The sequence below is a fragment of the Gastrolobium bilobum genome, unplaced genomic scaffold (assembly GCF_033153095.1).
Source record: "Gastrolobium bilobum isolate Gb01-03AN ecotype WA unplaced genomic scaffold, APGP_CSIRO_Gbil_v1 utg10892, whole genome shotgun sequence".
Taxonomy (NCBI): Eukaryota; Viridiplantae; Streptophyta; class Magnoliopsida; order Fabales; family Fabaceae; genus Gastrolobium; species Gastrolobium bilobum.
The window spans coordinates 71038-87861 of record NW_026896765.1 but is presented as its reverse complement, the minus strand read 5'-3'; the positions used below and the strand labels follow the sequence as shown (position 1 = coordinate 87861).

Below are 16824 nucleotides of genomic sequence, written 5' to 3'. Positions count from 1 at the left end.
AATCCCGAACTTTCACGTTTCAATTAGATGATAAATATTATCACTTGAGCTCGTCATTGGATAAGGCTATATAAGCAGAAAAGAAATTCGGAAAAAAAAGAGAGTTGTATTTAATAATTAAGCAAATGTAACAAGTTACAAAGTTCGAGCAAATCAAGAAACCACAAAAATTTAAGCAAGGATACTTTTTTTTTTCCCCTAGCGGTAAAATTTACACCACCCCACATGTACAGAGCCATTATTGTGTTTGCATACCAAAGTTCCTGCACTCCTCGAAAGTAACATGTTGAGGCAATCTTTGTTGGCAACCTTCACTTTCAGAAACCAGAGGTGAGTAAATCAAAGAGCTAATATCTCCCCAACTAGAGCTTTTTGTTGAAGTCGTGTTCGTGCTACCATTACCCATGTCAAAGGACTCCTCCAATCCATGAAAGACCTGCATTGATCCATCTACTTGTTGCGGACTCACACAGGCCAACTCACTCAAATCACTGGGAAAAAAGTTCCCAAACCCTTGAAATATGCTTGATGGGTGACATATACTACTATCGTTTGCAGCACTCACCACCCCTGCTGAGGTTGTCATGGTCATTGTGGATGGAAATAGCTGGTCTTGTGGGAACGAAATGTCACATGAGTATTGTGAATTCATGGTGGCAGTGGCTACGTTAGTGTATGGCATATTTTTGAAGGATGATGATGATGATGATGTTTGATTGTTGAGATCATAGTCATGGATGGAAACATTTGCCAATGGAATGCTAAAGGAATGCTCTGCAGACCAATAAGGAATTTGGCTCATAACTTGGAAAGGTAACACCAAATTTTCGTTTTCTCTCTTGATCTCATGTTTTAGGCTACAAACTCGGTGAGCTTGAGCCTGTTGCTCTTTCCTTTGCTTGGTTAGGAGCTTCTTCTTCAGCTTAGTGTTCCAGTAGTTCTTTATATCATTATCTGTGCGCCCTGGTAATTGCGCTGCTATAATAGACCACCTGCATATAATTAATTATCATCGGTTGGAGTTAATAATTATAACCATAAGTGTTATGCTATTTGCTGATAAATAACAAATTTAATTACCTGCTACCGATACGAACATAGAGGCTGCAAATTATGTTGTCTTCTTCTTCTGTGAAACGACCGTGTTTAATGTTTGGGCGAAGATAGTTGAGCCATCTAAGACGACAGCTTTTCCCACATCTTTTGAGGCCTATATATACCACAGTCCACAAATAAGAAATCAATACTCCAATATAAAGAATTTTTGGTTCTGAAACGAGATGAGGAAATTAAATCAAGAACTAAAATATACAGCATTAAGAAGTTAAATATGTTTGATTTGGATTGATCTATGATGGTTGATGAATATATATAGATGAACCATATAAATAGAATACCTATTTTCTGGGGCAGGGCTATCCAGTTGCCACCAGTGCCGTACTGGTCGATATAAGCTTTGAGTGTGGCGTCTTCTTCAGGAGACCATGGACCTTTCTTGACGTTTGCTTTATCACAGCAAGGAGCCCTTCCCATGTTTCCTATGCCTGTCTGTCTTTTACTTGCTATGAGTTTCAAGTAAAGCCAATGTTTATTATGACTCGAGAATGATGATGATAATGATAATAACCAATTAACCATTATATACGGGGAGCGAGAGAGAGAGAGTGTGTGATTGCCTAGAGAAGGAAAGACAAGAAACTTCGGGCAGGGTTTGAAAAAGGAATTCAATTTTCTTTTCCTCATTTTATTTTCTCTAAAACATAGTTAATTTAAAATCAGGTAATAGTATTTTTTTTATAAAGCTGATTATATTTTATTCAAAGGTATCAAAAGAAGGAGAACCGAAGACTTGAGTCCTTAAAATGTGAATACAAAATACTGAAGCATTATATATATATATATGGGATTTGCATTTCTCATTTAACATGACACAACAAACTTTCCTACACACACAATATTTTGTGGAGCCCATATTTTTTGAAGAAAAAAGAAAAAAAGAAAATTACGGCACGCAAAACGAATCTTTATAACATTACACAATCATTTTTCCTACAACATAACTCTTATAAAATCATATATATATATATATATATATATATATATATATATATATATATATATGCTCAAAATAATGGAAGAATTGGAAATGACACTGCGCTGGTGTTTTTCTATTTGTCTTTCTTTGTCTATAATATATTTTATTCATACTCTCCATCCATCTATCCTTCTTAGGTCTCACTAGTATTATTATTTTATCAAAAGACTGGTCATATGAATTATTGTTGTAAATGGATCTGGATGATGATGATGAGCGTACGTAAACATCATGTATGGTGGAATTGGTGGAACGTTAAAGTGATCAAATCTCATTTGACTTGTTCTTTATTACATAATGCCTGGACAAGGAGGGACTCTTCGATTACGTAGGAAGAGTAAAATGGATATAAATATAACGAGCCATTGAAAATATTAGGACTTTAAGTATCTTGTAAATTAAAACTTCCAAAAATGTTATAATAAAAAAAAGTAGTAAATTGCTGTGATTATTAAATTATCTGGCTGCTTACCCGGAGGACTTGTTCCTATTCTATAATTATGGTTATTAAATTAGAGTCTCCCCTGTTAATTAGGCTTCATATGAAATTTTTATATGATTGTGAGAAAACTTTATATCTATATTTCTTTATTGACATTAAATATATGGGATCCAATTAAAAATATAGAGAGAGATAGAATAAGTGAAATTTTATCGGATCATTCCCGACTTCGTATCAGTTTGGACAGCAAGCTCTCTACTACCTGGAGGTTTTGTTATTCTATAATTAGGGTAATTAAAGTAGGGTCTCCTGGTTATTGGATTTAAAATTCATGAGTGCTACGCGTTAGACATATGCCACCTGTAGGAAGAAGAAACGAAGGAGAGAACAAAATAAAGAAAGAGAGAGTTATTATTATTTATTATGGAAGAAAAAAGTGTCGTTTAATTGAGTATCTTAACTTCTATCTAGCAATCAATTCAAGTTTGATTAAGGATTTTAATTAATTTTCGGTTACGGAAAAAGCTTATGTGACAAATTAAAATTATATGTCAATAATATAAATTTATTTGTTAATTACTAATCACCAAATTAATATTGAAATTAATAAAATCATTAATTTGTTGCATAAGTGTAACCAAAAAGTAAGTAAAGACAAAATGATATAATGATTTTTCAATTTGTTAAATTTTCTCATAAAATATTTATTAAAATGAAATTATGTTTATCTTCTCTGTTTACCTTTAATAAAAAAAAGAAAAATACTGTATAAAATAATTATTAAAAATATAAAATAAATGAGAGTGTCAAAATTATTGTTTTTATTCGTGAATTCAGTAATTGAATGATACGTTGACGTTTATAATGTCAAAGTTTAAAATTAAAAAAAAATTATAAAAAAGAACAGTCTACTTCGAAAAAGAATTATTTTCATTAAAAGAATATTAATAAGGGATTTGTATTTCTGCAGCTGTTGTACGTGCAACAATTAAATACTTGCCTTATATACACGTGAAAGCATTAAATGCAGAAAATCATAACCATACAAAAGATGAAAATATTAAATGAGAGAAATCATAACCATACACCTGTCATTGTCGTACATAAAGCGACTGCAAAAATAATTTGACCTATTAATAAAGACCGTCATAACAGAAACGTTATTGAGGCCGAAAGATTCATCATGTTTATGGACGTCTTAAAAATAATTATTATTTTCATAAACATGCTACTAATTAGGATTTTTCCCCTGTACATTTATGCAGTCTTGAAAAAAAAGGATAGAATAACACATTTTTCAAAAAAATTACCCAACTAATTAAATCCTACATGCTAACTATTCAAATTAGTCTGCACATTAGTCATGCGGGATTTCCCGTTGTTATACACTAAAATGTCCCGCATGTCAATAGACGTGCATGACTAAACCTATATTGTTAGCATGTGTTACTAATTAGATTAAGCCATGTGGCATGATACTGATCGTGTGAAGCACCTACCACCAAGAGTTTCGCATGCCAACCATGCAAAGACTTTTAGGGTAATGTCATGTGGCTTAATCCTGGTCATCAATTATACTAACCCCCTTTCACACTCCGTATATAATCCCTTTCACCTTGGAAAATTTATAACACATTCTGAGTAAGTAAATTCACCCTCTCTATTTTTTCGTTGGTATCCTCTACTACTATCTCAAAAATGAGTTCAAATATGTAAACAATTTGTATTGTTGTCTACGACAATGGTTGTAAATTTGTAGGTCTCAGTGGTATAACATTTAAGGGTGAGAAAAGAGCAACATGTATTTCTCATGACACTTGTTTCGATGAATTGATGGAGAAGATTTAATGTTGATTAACGCTCCAAAGAAACCAATTGGTTTCTCAGATTATGGCTATAGTTCTTATTAACACTCTCAAATAAATAGGTGTGACAATATCTGATATGCCTCCAGCATATATAGCTTTCTAAGTTAAGAAGAGCAAGGATTTAATCCACTTTGAAAGAAAAAAGCTTATATTTGTTATAAAGTTGATAAACCACGCTTAATTCTTCTCTCATTGAATTTCTGTTGTTTTTGTAGGAAAAATACTAGAAAAGAACGTGTTCTTAAGTGCAAGAGAAAGCAAAAGACAGAGCTGTTGCACTACAAGTGCGAGATTCGCGCTAGTAGCACGTGAAATTTCTCAAAAGGGCAAAGCTGTCATGCTACAAGTGCGAGATCCGCGCTACTTACAACACAGAAGTGCCACGCTACAAGCACGAGATTCGCGCTAGTAGCGCGGGATTCATATGCCTTTTTTATAATTGTCGCGCTAGTAGCGCGAAATCAGTGCTAATAGCTCAAGAAGCACTTTATCATTTTAAATGGAGATCAAATTACAGTTTAAGGAGGATTCTACATCAAAGATTTGATCAAGATTTGGGCATATTTGACATTAAGCTATAAAAAGGGGATGTACACCCTTATTGGTCATCTTTGGCTGGAGACTTTTGGAGAGATCAAGAAATTGAGAGAATTCTTGGATGCTTACACTGCAGATCGGGATTTCAGAGAAATTGAAGATTAAAGACCTTTGATTCTTCTTCTTCTCCATCTTTTCTTTCATCTTAATGAATTCTTTTTACTTCTTTATTTTATTTAAGTCAGTTATGTTTGGCTAGTTTTCTTTTGTAGTTAGGGTCATGGATCTTATGTGAAGCATTTTGATAATTAAATTGTTTTTATAATTCTTTTATTTCAATTAGTTTTATTTTACTTTGAATGAAAAATCTATATCTTTATTAGAACTGATCACTCTTATAGAATTTTGAGGGTTAGAGTTCATAATAGACATATTGGGGGGTTTTAATTCTGACTGGGATAAAAAAACAATTTGTGCATGATCTAGACATAGGCTTGTATGAATTGAAGACTTCTTAATTCATTGAACTTAATGCTTAATTTAAGAAGGATTACTAAGATATTAGAATTATAATTGGGTAGAGGGTTAAATACATTAAGACATTAGAATTTAACCAATTAATTTAAAGAAGATGAATTGTCTGAATAATTGAAGTAATTGATTATAAGAATTAATTTAGATTAATAAGGGGGGATCAATGGTGAAGTGTGCCCTAGCTACAGTTCTTTATCATGGTTTCTTCAATCATATTTTTTATTTGTGTTCTTGCATGTTCTTGATTTTTATTTTAATTCAAAAATTATTCTCAACAACCAAATCGAATTTTCCAAATTAAAGAGAATAGTTATAATAGTACTTGGTGCTTTAATCCTCGTGGGACGATACTCTTTCTCACTACTTTATTACTTGAAATGATCGGTATACTTGTTATAATCGCAACAATATCTGATGAAGAAGAATTATATGTGATGCTCGAAGCATCTATTGCTTAGTTTGAGAGCAAATTCATTGAGTTTTACATGGAGGTTGATACAATTGAGGATTTTTCAATCTTGATTTAGTCGTTGGATCTTAATAGTTAGTACATTATGTATCATCATCAACATCTCAACATATCTAGACGATAACTAAGGATGGAAACAATGCTACTTGGATGATGGAGCGAGACAACGACAACGATGAAGTAGACAAAAATGAGTACACTTTTCTAGCTAATGATTGTTGTTTGTCAAATAATGATCATAATGATCAAGTTCATGCTGATCTAATTCCACAAGAGAGGGTGCCCTTATCAAATGCTCTTAAAGCTGCTCAATCATCAGGTGGCAGTGCATATCCACATGAAATGGAAGGTTATTACCTAATGAGTTGAAATGTTTATGTTTAATGTTATGTTATTACATTTCTAGATCTCAAATGGATGTGTATGTGTAGGTAACCCTATTACACCATTTCAGAGTGACATTCCACATTACTTGGCAATTAAATGGCATTACCACTTTGGGTTTCATGGACAACAGGTGATGAGTTGTTTGTTACATAAGAATTTGAGTCAAAGCAAGTTGTACAGACCGCGATAAAACATTATTGCATGAAAGCACATTAGGAATCCATAATGGTTGAGATTATTTTTGCTAAATTGGTAATGAGATTCCTGAACCATCAACAAGGTTGCTCATGGAGAGTGAGAGCAATTAAATAGAATAATTGTAACATGTGGGTCCTTAATACATGAGATGGAAATCAAAGTTGTGTGAATCAATATCTATCCCAATACCACAGACAATTTGATTCTAAATTTATATCTTCATCTATACAACGGATGAGCATATGATTTTTTAAAAAGTTGTTATGTGTATGTGTCCCATATATGATGATGAATGTTGATGTATGCATTCTTTTCTTGTATTATTAAGATAGTCAGAGGAAAACCTGTGGTGTCTATTGGGTTGATACAACATAATATCACCATACTTTTTATGAATTTAAAGTATCATATACGAATGCATGAGAGGAAAAACAGAAACCAAATGTGAAGATATGTGGTGATTACATATATTCTTATGTGTATTTTCCTATATGGTGATTAGGATGAAATAAAGAAGATATGTGCGGATGTAAAAGAGCTCCTTCCATGACATACTAGCATAAATGCCTCAGTGTTGATAGTCAAGGTCTAAAAAACTCTTCTTCTAATTAGTGTCATCTATATCGATGGCTAGAGGAGGCATAACCAGACTTTGGTGTGTCATATCCTCCAATCGATAATAGCTTCCTCCCTATGATGACTAGGCCATCTATGGGAATACCAAGAATGGTTATCACATCCTCTAATGTAATGGTACACTTTCCCTCAGGCATATGGTCTTTACCTCTCGACCAAAGCACTAATAAGTGCATGATCTGTTGGACTGAGTGTTTATTGTAAGAACTTGCACCGTTAATTAAGGAAATTAATTAAATAAATGTGAGAATTAGAAAATAATTCCATAATTGACCCTAATAATTATTATGAGGCTTAAATATTTATAGTAAGTGATTAACAATGCTGAAAGTTGCTTTTCTGACGAAAAGTGCAGATACTGGTTCTGCTACTCGGTATAAATGCGTACCGATGAAGTATCCTGGAAAATTATAATAAGTGTGTATATGTCACTAGAATAATATATAGGACTTGTAAAACAAGTTTCAAGTTAAAATAATGAGAACTGGTTCCAGAACTGATACTGGCTATGAAAAATCGCCTACCGGAAAGGTGCTGCGAAAAATAAAATAAAAATATGATAAATCTTATAAAATTGAGTAGGTTCAGAATCTTAAATTTGGGATTAAAATCCTAAGCGTAGCTATTAGCACTAATATTGTGTGTTTTAACTTAAGTGGCCTATATATGGGCCATGGCACATGATCATAGGTCATTGTTTAGTGCCTTTTACATGGGAGACCTTCAGCTGAGCAGCCTCCACCACTTCCTTGTCTTCTCTTCTCCTTTTGGTGACCAAGGAGCCACCTTTCTCCATGAAACCTTCTCCAAAGCACCTTTGTTGAGTGATAGTTGGTCTTGTGAGTGAGAGTGAGAGACTTTTCTGGTTGTTCAACCACTGAGTGTAGGGGTTGTGGGGCTGACTTCTTTGTTTGAGTTGTTTGAGAGCTTGTTTCTTGTTGGTGTTGGTCCAAGAAGCCATTTTTTTGGTGAAGAGGAACCTTGGTGGTGTGCCATTTCGTGCACCTTGAGAGACAGAACCTTGGAGCTGACTTGAGAGCTCCAAGAGCACTATTCCTTGCTGTTTTGAGCCTTGGGTAAGTTGTACAACCTTTGATCATGAGTTTTAATGAGTAAAAGTGGAGTCTTGGTATGTTTAATGAGTTAAACAAGTAACCAACCTGTATATGAACCTAATTGGACTTAAAAATGCATGCTTGGATGTTGGAATGGATTAAAAACCCAACCTTTGGAGTGATATCTCGCAAAATGCAGAAATTGCATTCTGTCGCGAAATATCCGGATATGGGCTTTGAGATATCCGGTTATGCATATCCGGATATGTCCTCGACATATATCTGGATATTCTGGAAATTTCGAGACAGTGTCTGTACTATTCATACAGAACTGTGTTTGGGGTTTGTGGGTCCTAGATTAGTTAAGTTGAACTTCTGTAATAATTGAACTAAGTCAGAATTAAGTGATTAAGGGCTTGTGGCTTTGTGAGAAGCCTTAAGACATGAAATGTAAAGGAAAGACGTTGTCCTTGTGTCTTATACATGTTGAGTATGTTTTGATATGATTGTTGGTCCAAAACAGATTGTGATTCTGTTGTGTTTGGGCTTTAAGATTGGTTGGACTCTTGGCTTGGATTGTTAGCTTGCAAGGTAAGCTTTCGTGTCCTCGGTTTAGCCATTGTGTGGTTCCACCATACCCCATAGGGGAATGGTTTATATGCATGTTGTGTTTACATGCTTTGATAATTGAAATGTTGTTGAGCTTTATGTGCAATTGCTTATAATATGTATTTGTTGTTCCAGTTCTACGGTTAGCCTGAGTATGTGGCGTCATACAAGACGGTGATACCGTGTGTAGGTGCAAGTGGCGTCTTGCACTAGTATGGGTAATAGACGTATTCCTGCATGTATCTGGCCAGTAGATTAGTATTGACACACATGACATGATTATCTGCTGCATTGCACTATTTTAGAACTTATACTGTTGAACTGATTTTGGAACTTATATTGCACATGTAAGTAGTAGCTTGGGGTGGAAGATCCTTGAGGACTGACACGAGCTATCAAACTCGCGTAAATTAAAAATTATTTTTTAATTAGGGTTCAGAAAATTTGCAGTAAAGTGGAAACCCTAAGTTGTCTCTCAAGGAAATTGTTTTGGTTAAAATCGCTTATGAGAACAGAAAATTAAAAGGGGGGTTTAGATTTTTGTTTGAATAATTAAAAGACAGAATATAAAAATTGGGATTAAAAACTCGTAATTATAATTAACCAACCTAAGGTTAGGGTTCCTAGGATGCCCTTCCTTGGATAAAAATTACCAAATTTGTGATTAACCTCAATTGAATCAGAATCCTTATTTTCAATTGAGAACAATCTGATGATCATTCTTTTCCTATAATCGCAATCGCGAACCTCAGATCGAATATCCATAATCGCACGATATCGATCTGAATTAGGGTAAAGAAACGAATATGATTAGAGAGTGATCGCGAAACCTCTAGACAGATCCATGGAGTCCCTTCCCCTTAGGTTGATTAAAGGGGTTTTAGCCTAGCGTGGCTAGGATAAACATGATTAAAAATTAAAATAAAATAAAAAGAAGAAGAACAAGATGAAGAACGCGAAGAACGCTTCAGAGAATTTGCTTTGATCCCCTAATTCGAAAAATTACAAGATGCATAAATGTTTCCTACTCTGCCGTCATATACCCCTACCCAAATCGGGTTAGGGCTCAGTTCTGATCGGCCCATCTATAATACGAAATAAAATAAATAAAAAAATAAAATAAAACTAAAACTTGGCTTTGTGCCACTTAAGTAATTGGGTTCTAATTTAAATTACAAGTCCAATGATAAAATAAAACTTCAGCAAAACGCGTCCAACTTGGCGTCAGAAATAGACCAGCTTCCCGTCCGAATTAGGCTTTGATATCTTCATAATAATTGTAGCCCTCTGTGTTATCTAAAAAACCCATCAAGAACGGAGTCAATCCGACAATTGTGGACCGAGATATGGCCAAAATACATAAGTAACGTAAAGCTGAAAAATTCTGACGAAAATAAATTAAACCCAATCAAAAACTAAAAATCTAAATTAACTCAAAACATCATTATTTTATTCAAATAAATCCTAAAAATAATAATCAAGAGTAAAAAATAAGTGGACTAAAATATAAGTTATCAAGGACCCTTTGTCTTACTGAGATTTCTGTTTAGAGATCTCACCCCACGTTTGGGGACGCTTATTTCAGGTTCAGGTAACCCAGGGGCAGAGACCTCTAGCGGCAGGAGGCCGGAGCTTAGTTGATTATCATGTTTGCTGTTTATGCTGATGCACCTGCTTGGTTTTATGCTTTTACCATTATCATGTTGTTTATATTGAGACTTGTTGAGTATGCTGTTTATTTGGTGAGCATGGGAATTGTCCATGCCACATTGATTCGCCGATGTTTAAGTTTATTTGAGTTGTACAAACTATCAGGATCTGTTCGGTCTACGTGTTGTAGTTCCGTGACTAGAGACCCAATTTCAGTTATTTAATTAATGAGGTATTTCAGTTAGCTGTACTTTGCAATTTACATACAGGCAATGTTTTCAAATGAAATTAGTAATTCAACTTGATAAGGATAATGACGTCATAATTGAAGAGAAAAAAAGATATTCCGCAGATTTAATTAAGCGTGGCGATGGCATGTTAACAAATCGGGTATAACGGGGTGTTACATTTATCGCTAGGCCCAAAGTTATAATTATTAGTCTCTGAGACTAACGTCATGGTTCAATTTGACTCTGACGGTCTGACCTATATCAGGCTTTTTCTAGGCAAGATGTTGGCCTCACCAATAATCCCTTCCCCTAACGCACATGCCTTCTGCAAAGTGTCATCCCAAGGAATAAAACTCTTGACCTCAATTCTAATACAAAGTGTTGAATTAAAAAGTTTATCACTAAGCCAAAGTTATAGATGTTAGTGAGGGTGCAACTCTTTCTATAGCCTAAGCGCTATGATTTGATCTAACTCCAACTCACATCAGGCCTTGTCAAGGCGGGATGTTGGCCTCACCAACATGATCAATCTAAAATATAAGAAAATTATGTATTACATAATTTCATATTTTAAAATATAATCACTAAATGATGACAAAATAATTAACAAACCAGCAATCAATGCACGCAAACAATATGCCAACCCTACCCGTCATAGGTGCTCCTGCACTAACTGACTATAGAATCATATCGGAATCATGTCTATCACATCTTTGTGCAAATCGTCTGACCTTCAGCACCCTAAAACGTCTATCATTCTAGATTGCCTGGGAAATATGTGTCTACTACACATCCTTGCTCAATACCAGCCACTCCTTCGGATTAGGATCAATGCAGCTAGAATCCTCATTTACCATGTCGCTAATTACAAAATTTAACCAAATAATTACTATGTAAATCTTTAAAAAAAATTAACATAATTTATGTCACACTAGCCTTTTTAAATTTTTTCACATGATTAACATCCTAAAGATAATTATTTATGAATTATCAAATTTAGATGACTAACTTAATGTCACTACATTATTTACCACCTTAACGTTACTACATAATCTAAACATAATTATTATTATAACTACACTGTGTACTAACTTAATATTGGTACGCTAAACACAACCTAAATTACCTTAATGTCAGTACATAACTTAGACACACTAAATCTAACTATAATAATTACTATCCTATCATTTAAATAATAAAATAAATGTTGATGAAGACTTACTTGAGGTAAAACTTGTAGAGAGAAAAACTGGGAAAAAAAATTGTGGAGAAAGAAGAAGGTTAAAGCAATGAGGTGGGATGAAATTTTTTTGAAAATAATATATGGGTTCGCTTTTTCTACAGTTATCGCAGATAAGTTATCTGCAGTAAGCCCAATACGACATCGTTTTGAAACGGAAATCATGGTGTTTTTGTAATTTTAATTTATTTCAAGATTATAATAGTCTTTATATTTATAACTTTTTAAGATTTCAATACCAAAACGATATCGTTTTGAGAAAAATACAAATAACATACCTACAGTAACTGTAAAAATATTTTTCTCATAATATATATGCAAAAGTCCCACACGAAAAATATATGGAACTGATCTCACAAGTGTTTTATGCGGGACTACCATACAAGCAACAGATCCCTTTCGCATTCGAAAAATGTGAGACCAATCTCGTATGTATTTCATATGTGACTAATTGTATTTATTGTATAATTTCTTTGAAAATTATATTATTTCATCAATTTTTTATTTTATTTTGGAGAATCACTATGGTGAAAAACCCCACTAGCTTCGTACCCATCTCTGAGCACTTTTTTCCAAAAGAAGAAAATGACAAGATATAATTAATGAATTAATTTTCTGAATATGAAAGTCAAACAAGTAGGAAGCCCACTCACACAATAGTTAGTCACAAATTAGACGCCTTAGTATACACTCTCTTGTTTATTTTTAATTATCCTATAAATTTCACAAACTCCCAAAGGCACAGCAAATTATCTTATAGTTTTTAATGTTTTTTATTTTCATTTTAAATTTTGGTAAATTTAAAAATATCCATGTGTTTCTTTTTATTTTCTCAAAGAATTAGAAACTAGAAAAATAAACTGACTTGGCAGTGATATGAAAGGATTAAAGTCAACATAGCATTTATAAAGCGCGAGGCAGTTTGAATTTTCACTATTAAAAGTTGGCAATGATATGTTTCTTTCGAGCCATTATGTGCTTACAAAACAAAGAAAGGTAGGGTAACAAATTAAAAGTTCACAATTTTCAAACAAAGGAAAGAAATGGTCGTAGGTCACATCTCTTCTCAGCTTTCCGGTCGTCCTTCCAATATACTGAATCAACCATGGTTAATTAACCTTTTTGATTCGACTGCTATTTTTTGCGTGCGTAATCATGGATGGACCTAGGTCACCTAGCCAGTGGCGAGCCAGTTTCCAATTGAAACTCGACTGAAAAAATTATATATGTATTTATTTTTTTAATTTTAATTAATTCATATTATATCATAATATATTTAAATTATATTATATATAAAATACTTGACCAGATAGCATCAAAAAGAGTTATAATTTTATTAAATATATTTTTTATTTTTTTATATAAATGAAAATAGAATGCATAATTTAATACAACTTATCTAAATCTCTCATTAAATATATTTTAATTTTTTGATAAGGTCAAATTACAAATTATAACCTGGACTAAATTATAATTTTAGACTCTATCAAATTATAAATAATAAGTATAATTTATTAAAATTTAAACCGAATCGAGATCACACGAAATAGCGTGTGCTCCGCCACTGGACCCAGCTAATGTATGAAACCTTCTTTTTGACAGATTCTCTTCTCTTAACATTTACACGATTACAGCTTAAGGCAACTTTCTTGAGGATTCTTTTGTGCTTCAGACAGATGATTATTAAGAAATAATAATTCTTGTAACGCGTGAGCATGATTTGAATAATTTAAAATTAAAAAAAAAAAGGAAGTTTAGATTCTTCTGTGACTTACAGAATACATATATAAGTAGAAAGTAAAAGGATATGATATATTTATACAAAAAAAAAAAGGATATGATATATATGTTAATAGTGGTTAATGTTTTGTATAAGATATAAATTTTATCTCCTACACATAAAAGTGTGTAGGGCCCACAAGAGAAGAGAGAGAAAGAAAAAATATGAGTTTCACATATTTTTATGTATGGGAAAAAAGTTTCCGATGTTACTTTAGATAACTTTATCTAATGTTTATCGAAACTACGTTATTTTGGGGTTGAAAAATTAAAAAATTAGAGTGATAAAGACTATTATAACCCTGGAATAATTAAAATTACAAAAATACCATGATTTCCGTCCCAAAACGACGTCGCTTTGATGAACATTAGATAAAGTTATCTTAAGTAACATCAGGAAAAACAAACCCTTTATGTATACATAGGAGATAAATTTATATCATATAACATGAGAAACAATAAACTCATGTAATCACCATAGATATTGTTACATGAGAGAGCATTATCGGGTAAAAAAAAATTTGGATACATGAGAAAGGTCCATAACATATACTACCTAACAAAACTACTAATCCTAGTGGCTATATATCGGGTAAATTTAATTGGGAGTTATTAATCTTATGTCACATAAGATAAGTATCTTATGTGAGTGAAACAAAATTGTAGGGCCCACAATTTAAAAACAAATATAAAAGAAAACGAAAAAATGGGCACAAGATTTCGTGAGTGTGCAATATAAGATAGTTGTCTTATGTGCATAAGACAATTATTTCCCAATTTAATTAGCTGAAAACAAGCATTCAAACTGTGGGTTGGCACACCATAAAATTATAAGATATTAAAAAAAAAATTATGGTTTTTTTTTTAAACATAGATGACTTATTTTGATTAAATTAGAAAAGCATACGTACATACATACACGTCTGTAAATTAGAAAATCCTAACAGCAGCTATTCATGGACCCAAGCCCAAATTACTAAGAAAAAAAGTTACAATAAATCAAAATCTCACAACAGTACCTAGCCTCTACAGGCTAGCGGCGCTGTCCCTGGACCCCAGCCCGCTCACCTGGGAGCGGGACCCCAGTTACCTTTCTTCTGACCCCGACAACAAGAACCCTCATTAGTATGCAAAATATGAGTCTTATCCAACAATTTTTTTAACCATTAATTTTTATCAATTATAATTTATTAGAAATTAATAATTAATTAATAAATATAATTCAATAAATTATAACTATTAGATTCACGAAATCAACGATTGAGATTTGGTATCAAAGGAACCTCCCCTTATATGGTTATGTGTGTGTGTGTGCGCGTACGTGCGTGCGTGCGTGCGTGCGTGTGTGTGTATACATATATATGCACATATATACATATATACATATATATATATATATATGTGGATATATATATATATATATATATATATATAAGGGTAAATATTTCTACAACCACTTTAGATAAGGTTATTTACAACTACCCCATAAATTACGTTGTTTTGATTAATGAAGGGTGTTTCTATAATTTTAGGTGAACTAATGAAGGGTGTTTCAGTAAAATGCATATAATAAAAAACAAACAAAATTACGGAAACACCCTTCATTAATCAAAACGACGTAATTTTTGGGGTAGCTATAGATAACCTTATCTAAAGTGACTGTAGAAATATTTTTTCCATATATATATATATATGGTAAAATCATTTCTGCAGCCGCTTTACGTACAACAACGACAGGTGTATGGTTATGATTCCCCACATTTAATGTTTTCATCCTTTGTATGGTTATAATTAACCACATTTAATGCTTTCAAGTATATAAATGGAAAGTATTTGATTGTTGCACGCACAGCAGCTGCAAAAATGTAAACTCCTATATATATATGTACATATATATATCTATTCTGTCCTTGGGACAGAGATGTCCAGCCCAATAGGCTGGTATGTTTCTCTTGGATCTAGTGCCCTCTCCAAGGTATCTATGGAAGAGATATCTCTGAGTCAAGCAGATCACTGTGCACAGAATACTATTACGGCGTTAACCAATGGGGTGTGTGTGTATGCATAGTGACAGCATAACAGTAAGAGAGAGCGTAACGTACCTTTAGGATTTACCTTATATTTATAGAGGTTACTTGTGGGTAGTGTGGATGGGCCTTTGGTGCCTCTGATAGGGGACCAGGCCTGCTTGCTATGCTGTCGTATTAGGATTAGTATCCTTGATGGATATCTATCCATGATTATATTAGATTTATATCTTAGGTAGCCCCTTATTGGGCCTGCCACTTGATGGGCCCCTTATACGGGTCCATAACAGTTGCCCCTCAGCCCGGCTACCTGGGCATCCGAGTTGCCGAGATGAATTTGCTTGTGCATCTCTTCAGATTTTTTGCTAGGTTGTGTTTGAGTTTTTGTAAATTCTTTGTATGCGTATTCCTTGATTTGCGATTTTTCCACCGGGGTCCTTCTTGCCCCCTATCTCGACGGGTTGAGCATAACCCTATGAAAACATTTCACGTATTCCCACCGGCGAGTTCAGAATGTGCTTGAGTTGTTAGGATCCAACTGGCGAGTTGTCCCTAAGCGTTATTCCTAACCCATGCTCTGGATTTGTAGCCTTCTTTTGAAACCAGGGGTGACTTTCCCAGGAGTTGTGGACGGGTTGTGCATGAACCCGGCAAGATAATCTGCACATGCCACCGGGTAACGAATGTGCATGTGCAGTTGGTATCCAACTGGCGAGTTGCCCCCAAGCATCAGGTGTTTAATCCGGTCTATAGTTGTACATGCGCATGTCTTCATTCTCATTTGTTGGTTTTATGAGTAGTACTCATTTTATCCTGACACGTGCTGCTGGCCGCGTGCTTTAGCGTGCTGCAGCCGTTTTATGTTGTTTTCTCATTTCGTGCACAGTTATTAGCAACGTCGTTTCAGATGTCTAATCATTGTTATTGAAGTGAAATGACACTGGTGGCCCTGACCTTTGTCAAACCTGAATGTTGCGGTTACCACCCATGATTATTGCGGTTACCACCCATGACTGTTGCGGTTATCACTCACAAGTGCAAAGACTTTGGTAGCTCTGACCTTTGCCA

General features: G+C 33.8%; 1 protein-coding gene across 1 annotated transcript; it reads right to left on the bottom strand.

The window, feature by feature from the left end:
- Positions 1 to 238: 238 nt before the first annotated feature.
- Positions 239 to 1533, bottom strand: LOC133301911 (transcription factor RAX3-like). The gene is made up of 4 exons (XM_061501628.1): positions 1398 to 1533; positions 1081 to 1210; positions 629 to 992; positions 239 to 532 (listed from the first exon to the last, which is right to left on the bottom strand). Exons 1-4 carry the CDS (start codon positions 1531 to 1533, stop codon positions 239 to 241), a joined length of 924 nt encoding a protein of 307 aa, XP_061357612.1.
- Positions 1534 to 16824: the final 15291 nt, after the last annotated feature.

What these genes read in the sequence shown, in the direction of transcription:
- LOC133301911 (XM_061501628.1), bottom strand. Translation starts at nt 1,533, where the DNA reads ATGGGAAGGGCTCCTTGCTGTGATAAAGCAAACGTCAAGAAAGGTCCA. An exon ending in AGCCCTGCCCCAGAAAATAG is followed by an intron (nt 1,211 to 1,397) that starts GTATTCTATTTA and finishes TGGTATATATAG; the next exon opens with GCCTCAAAAGATGTGGGAAA. An exon ending in ATTCACAATACTCATGTGAC is followed by an intron (nt 533 to 628) that starts ATTTCGTTCCCA and finishes AGTATATGTCAC; the next exon opens with CCATCAAGCATATTTCAAGG.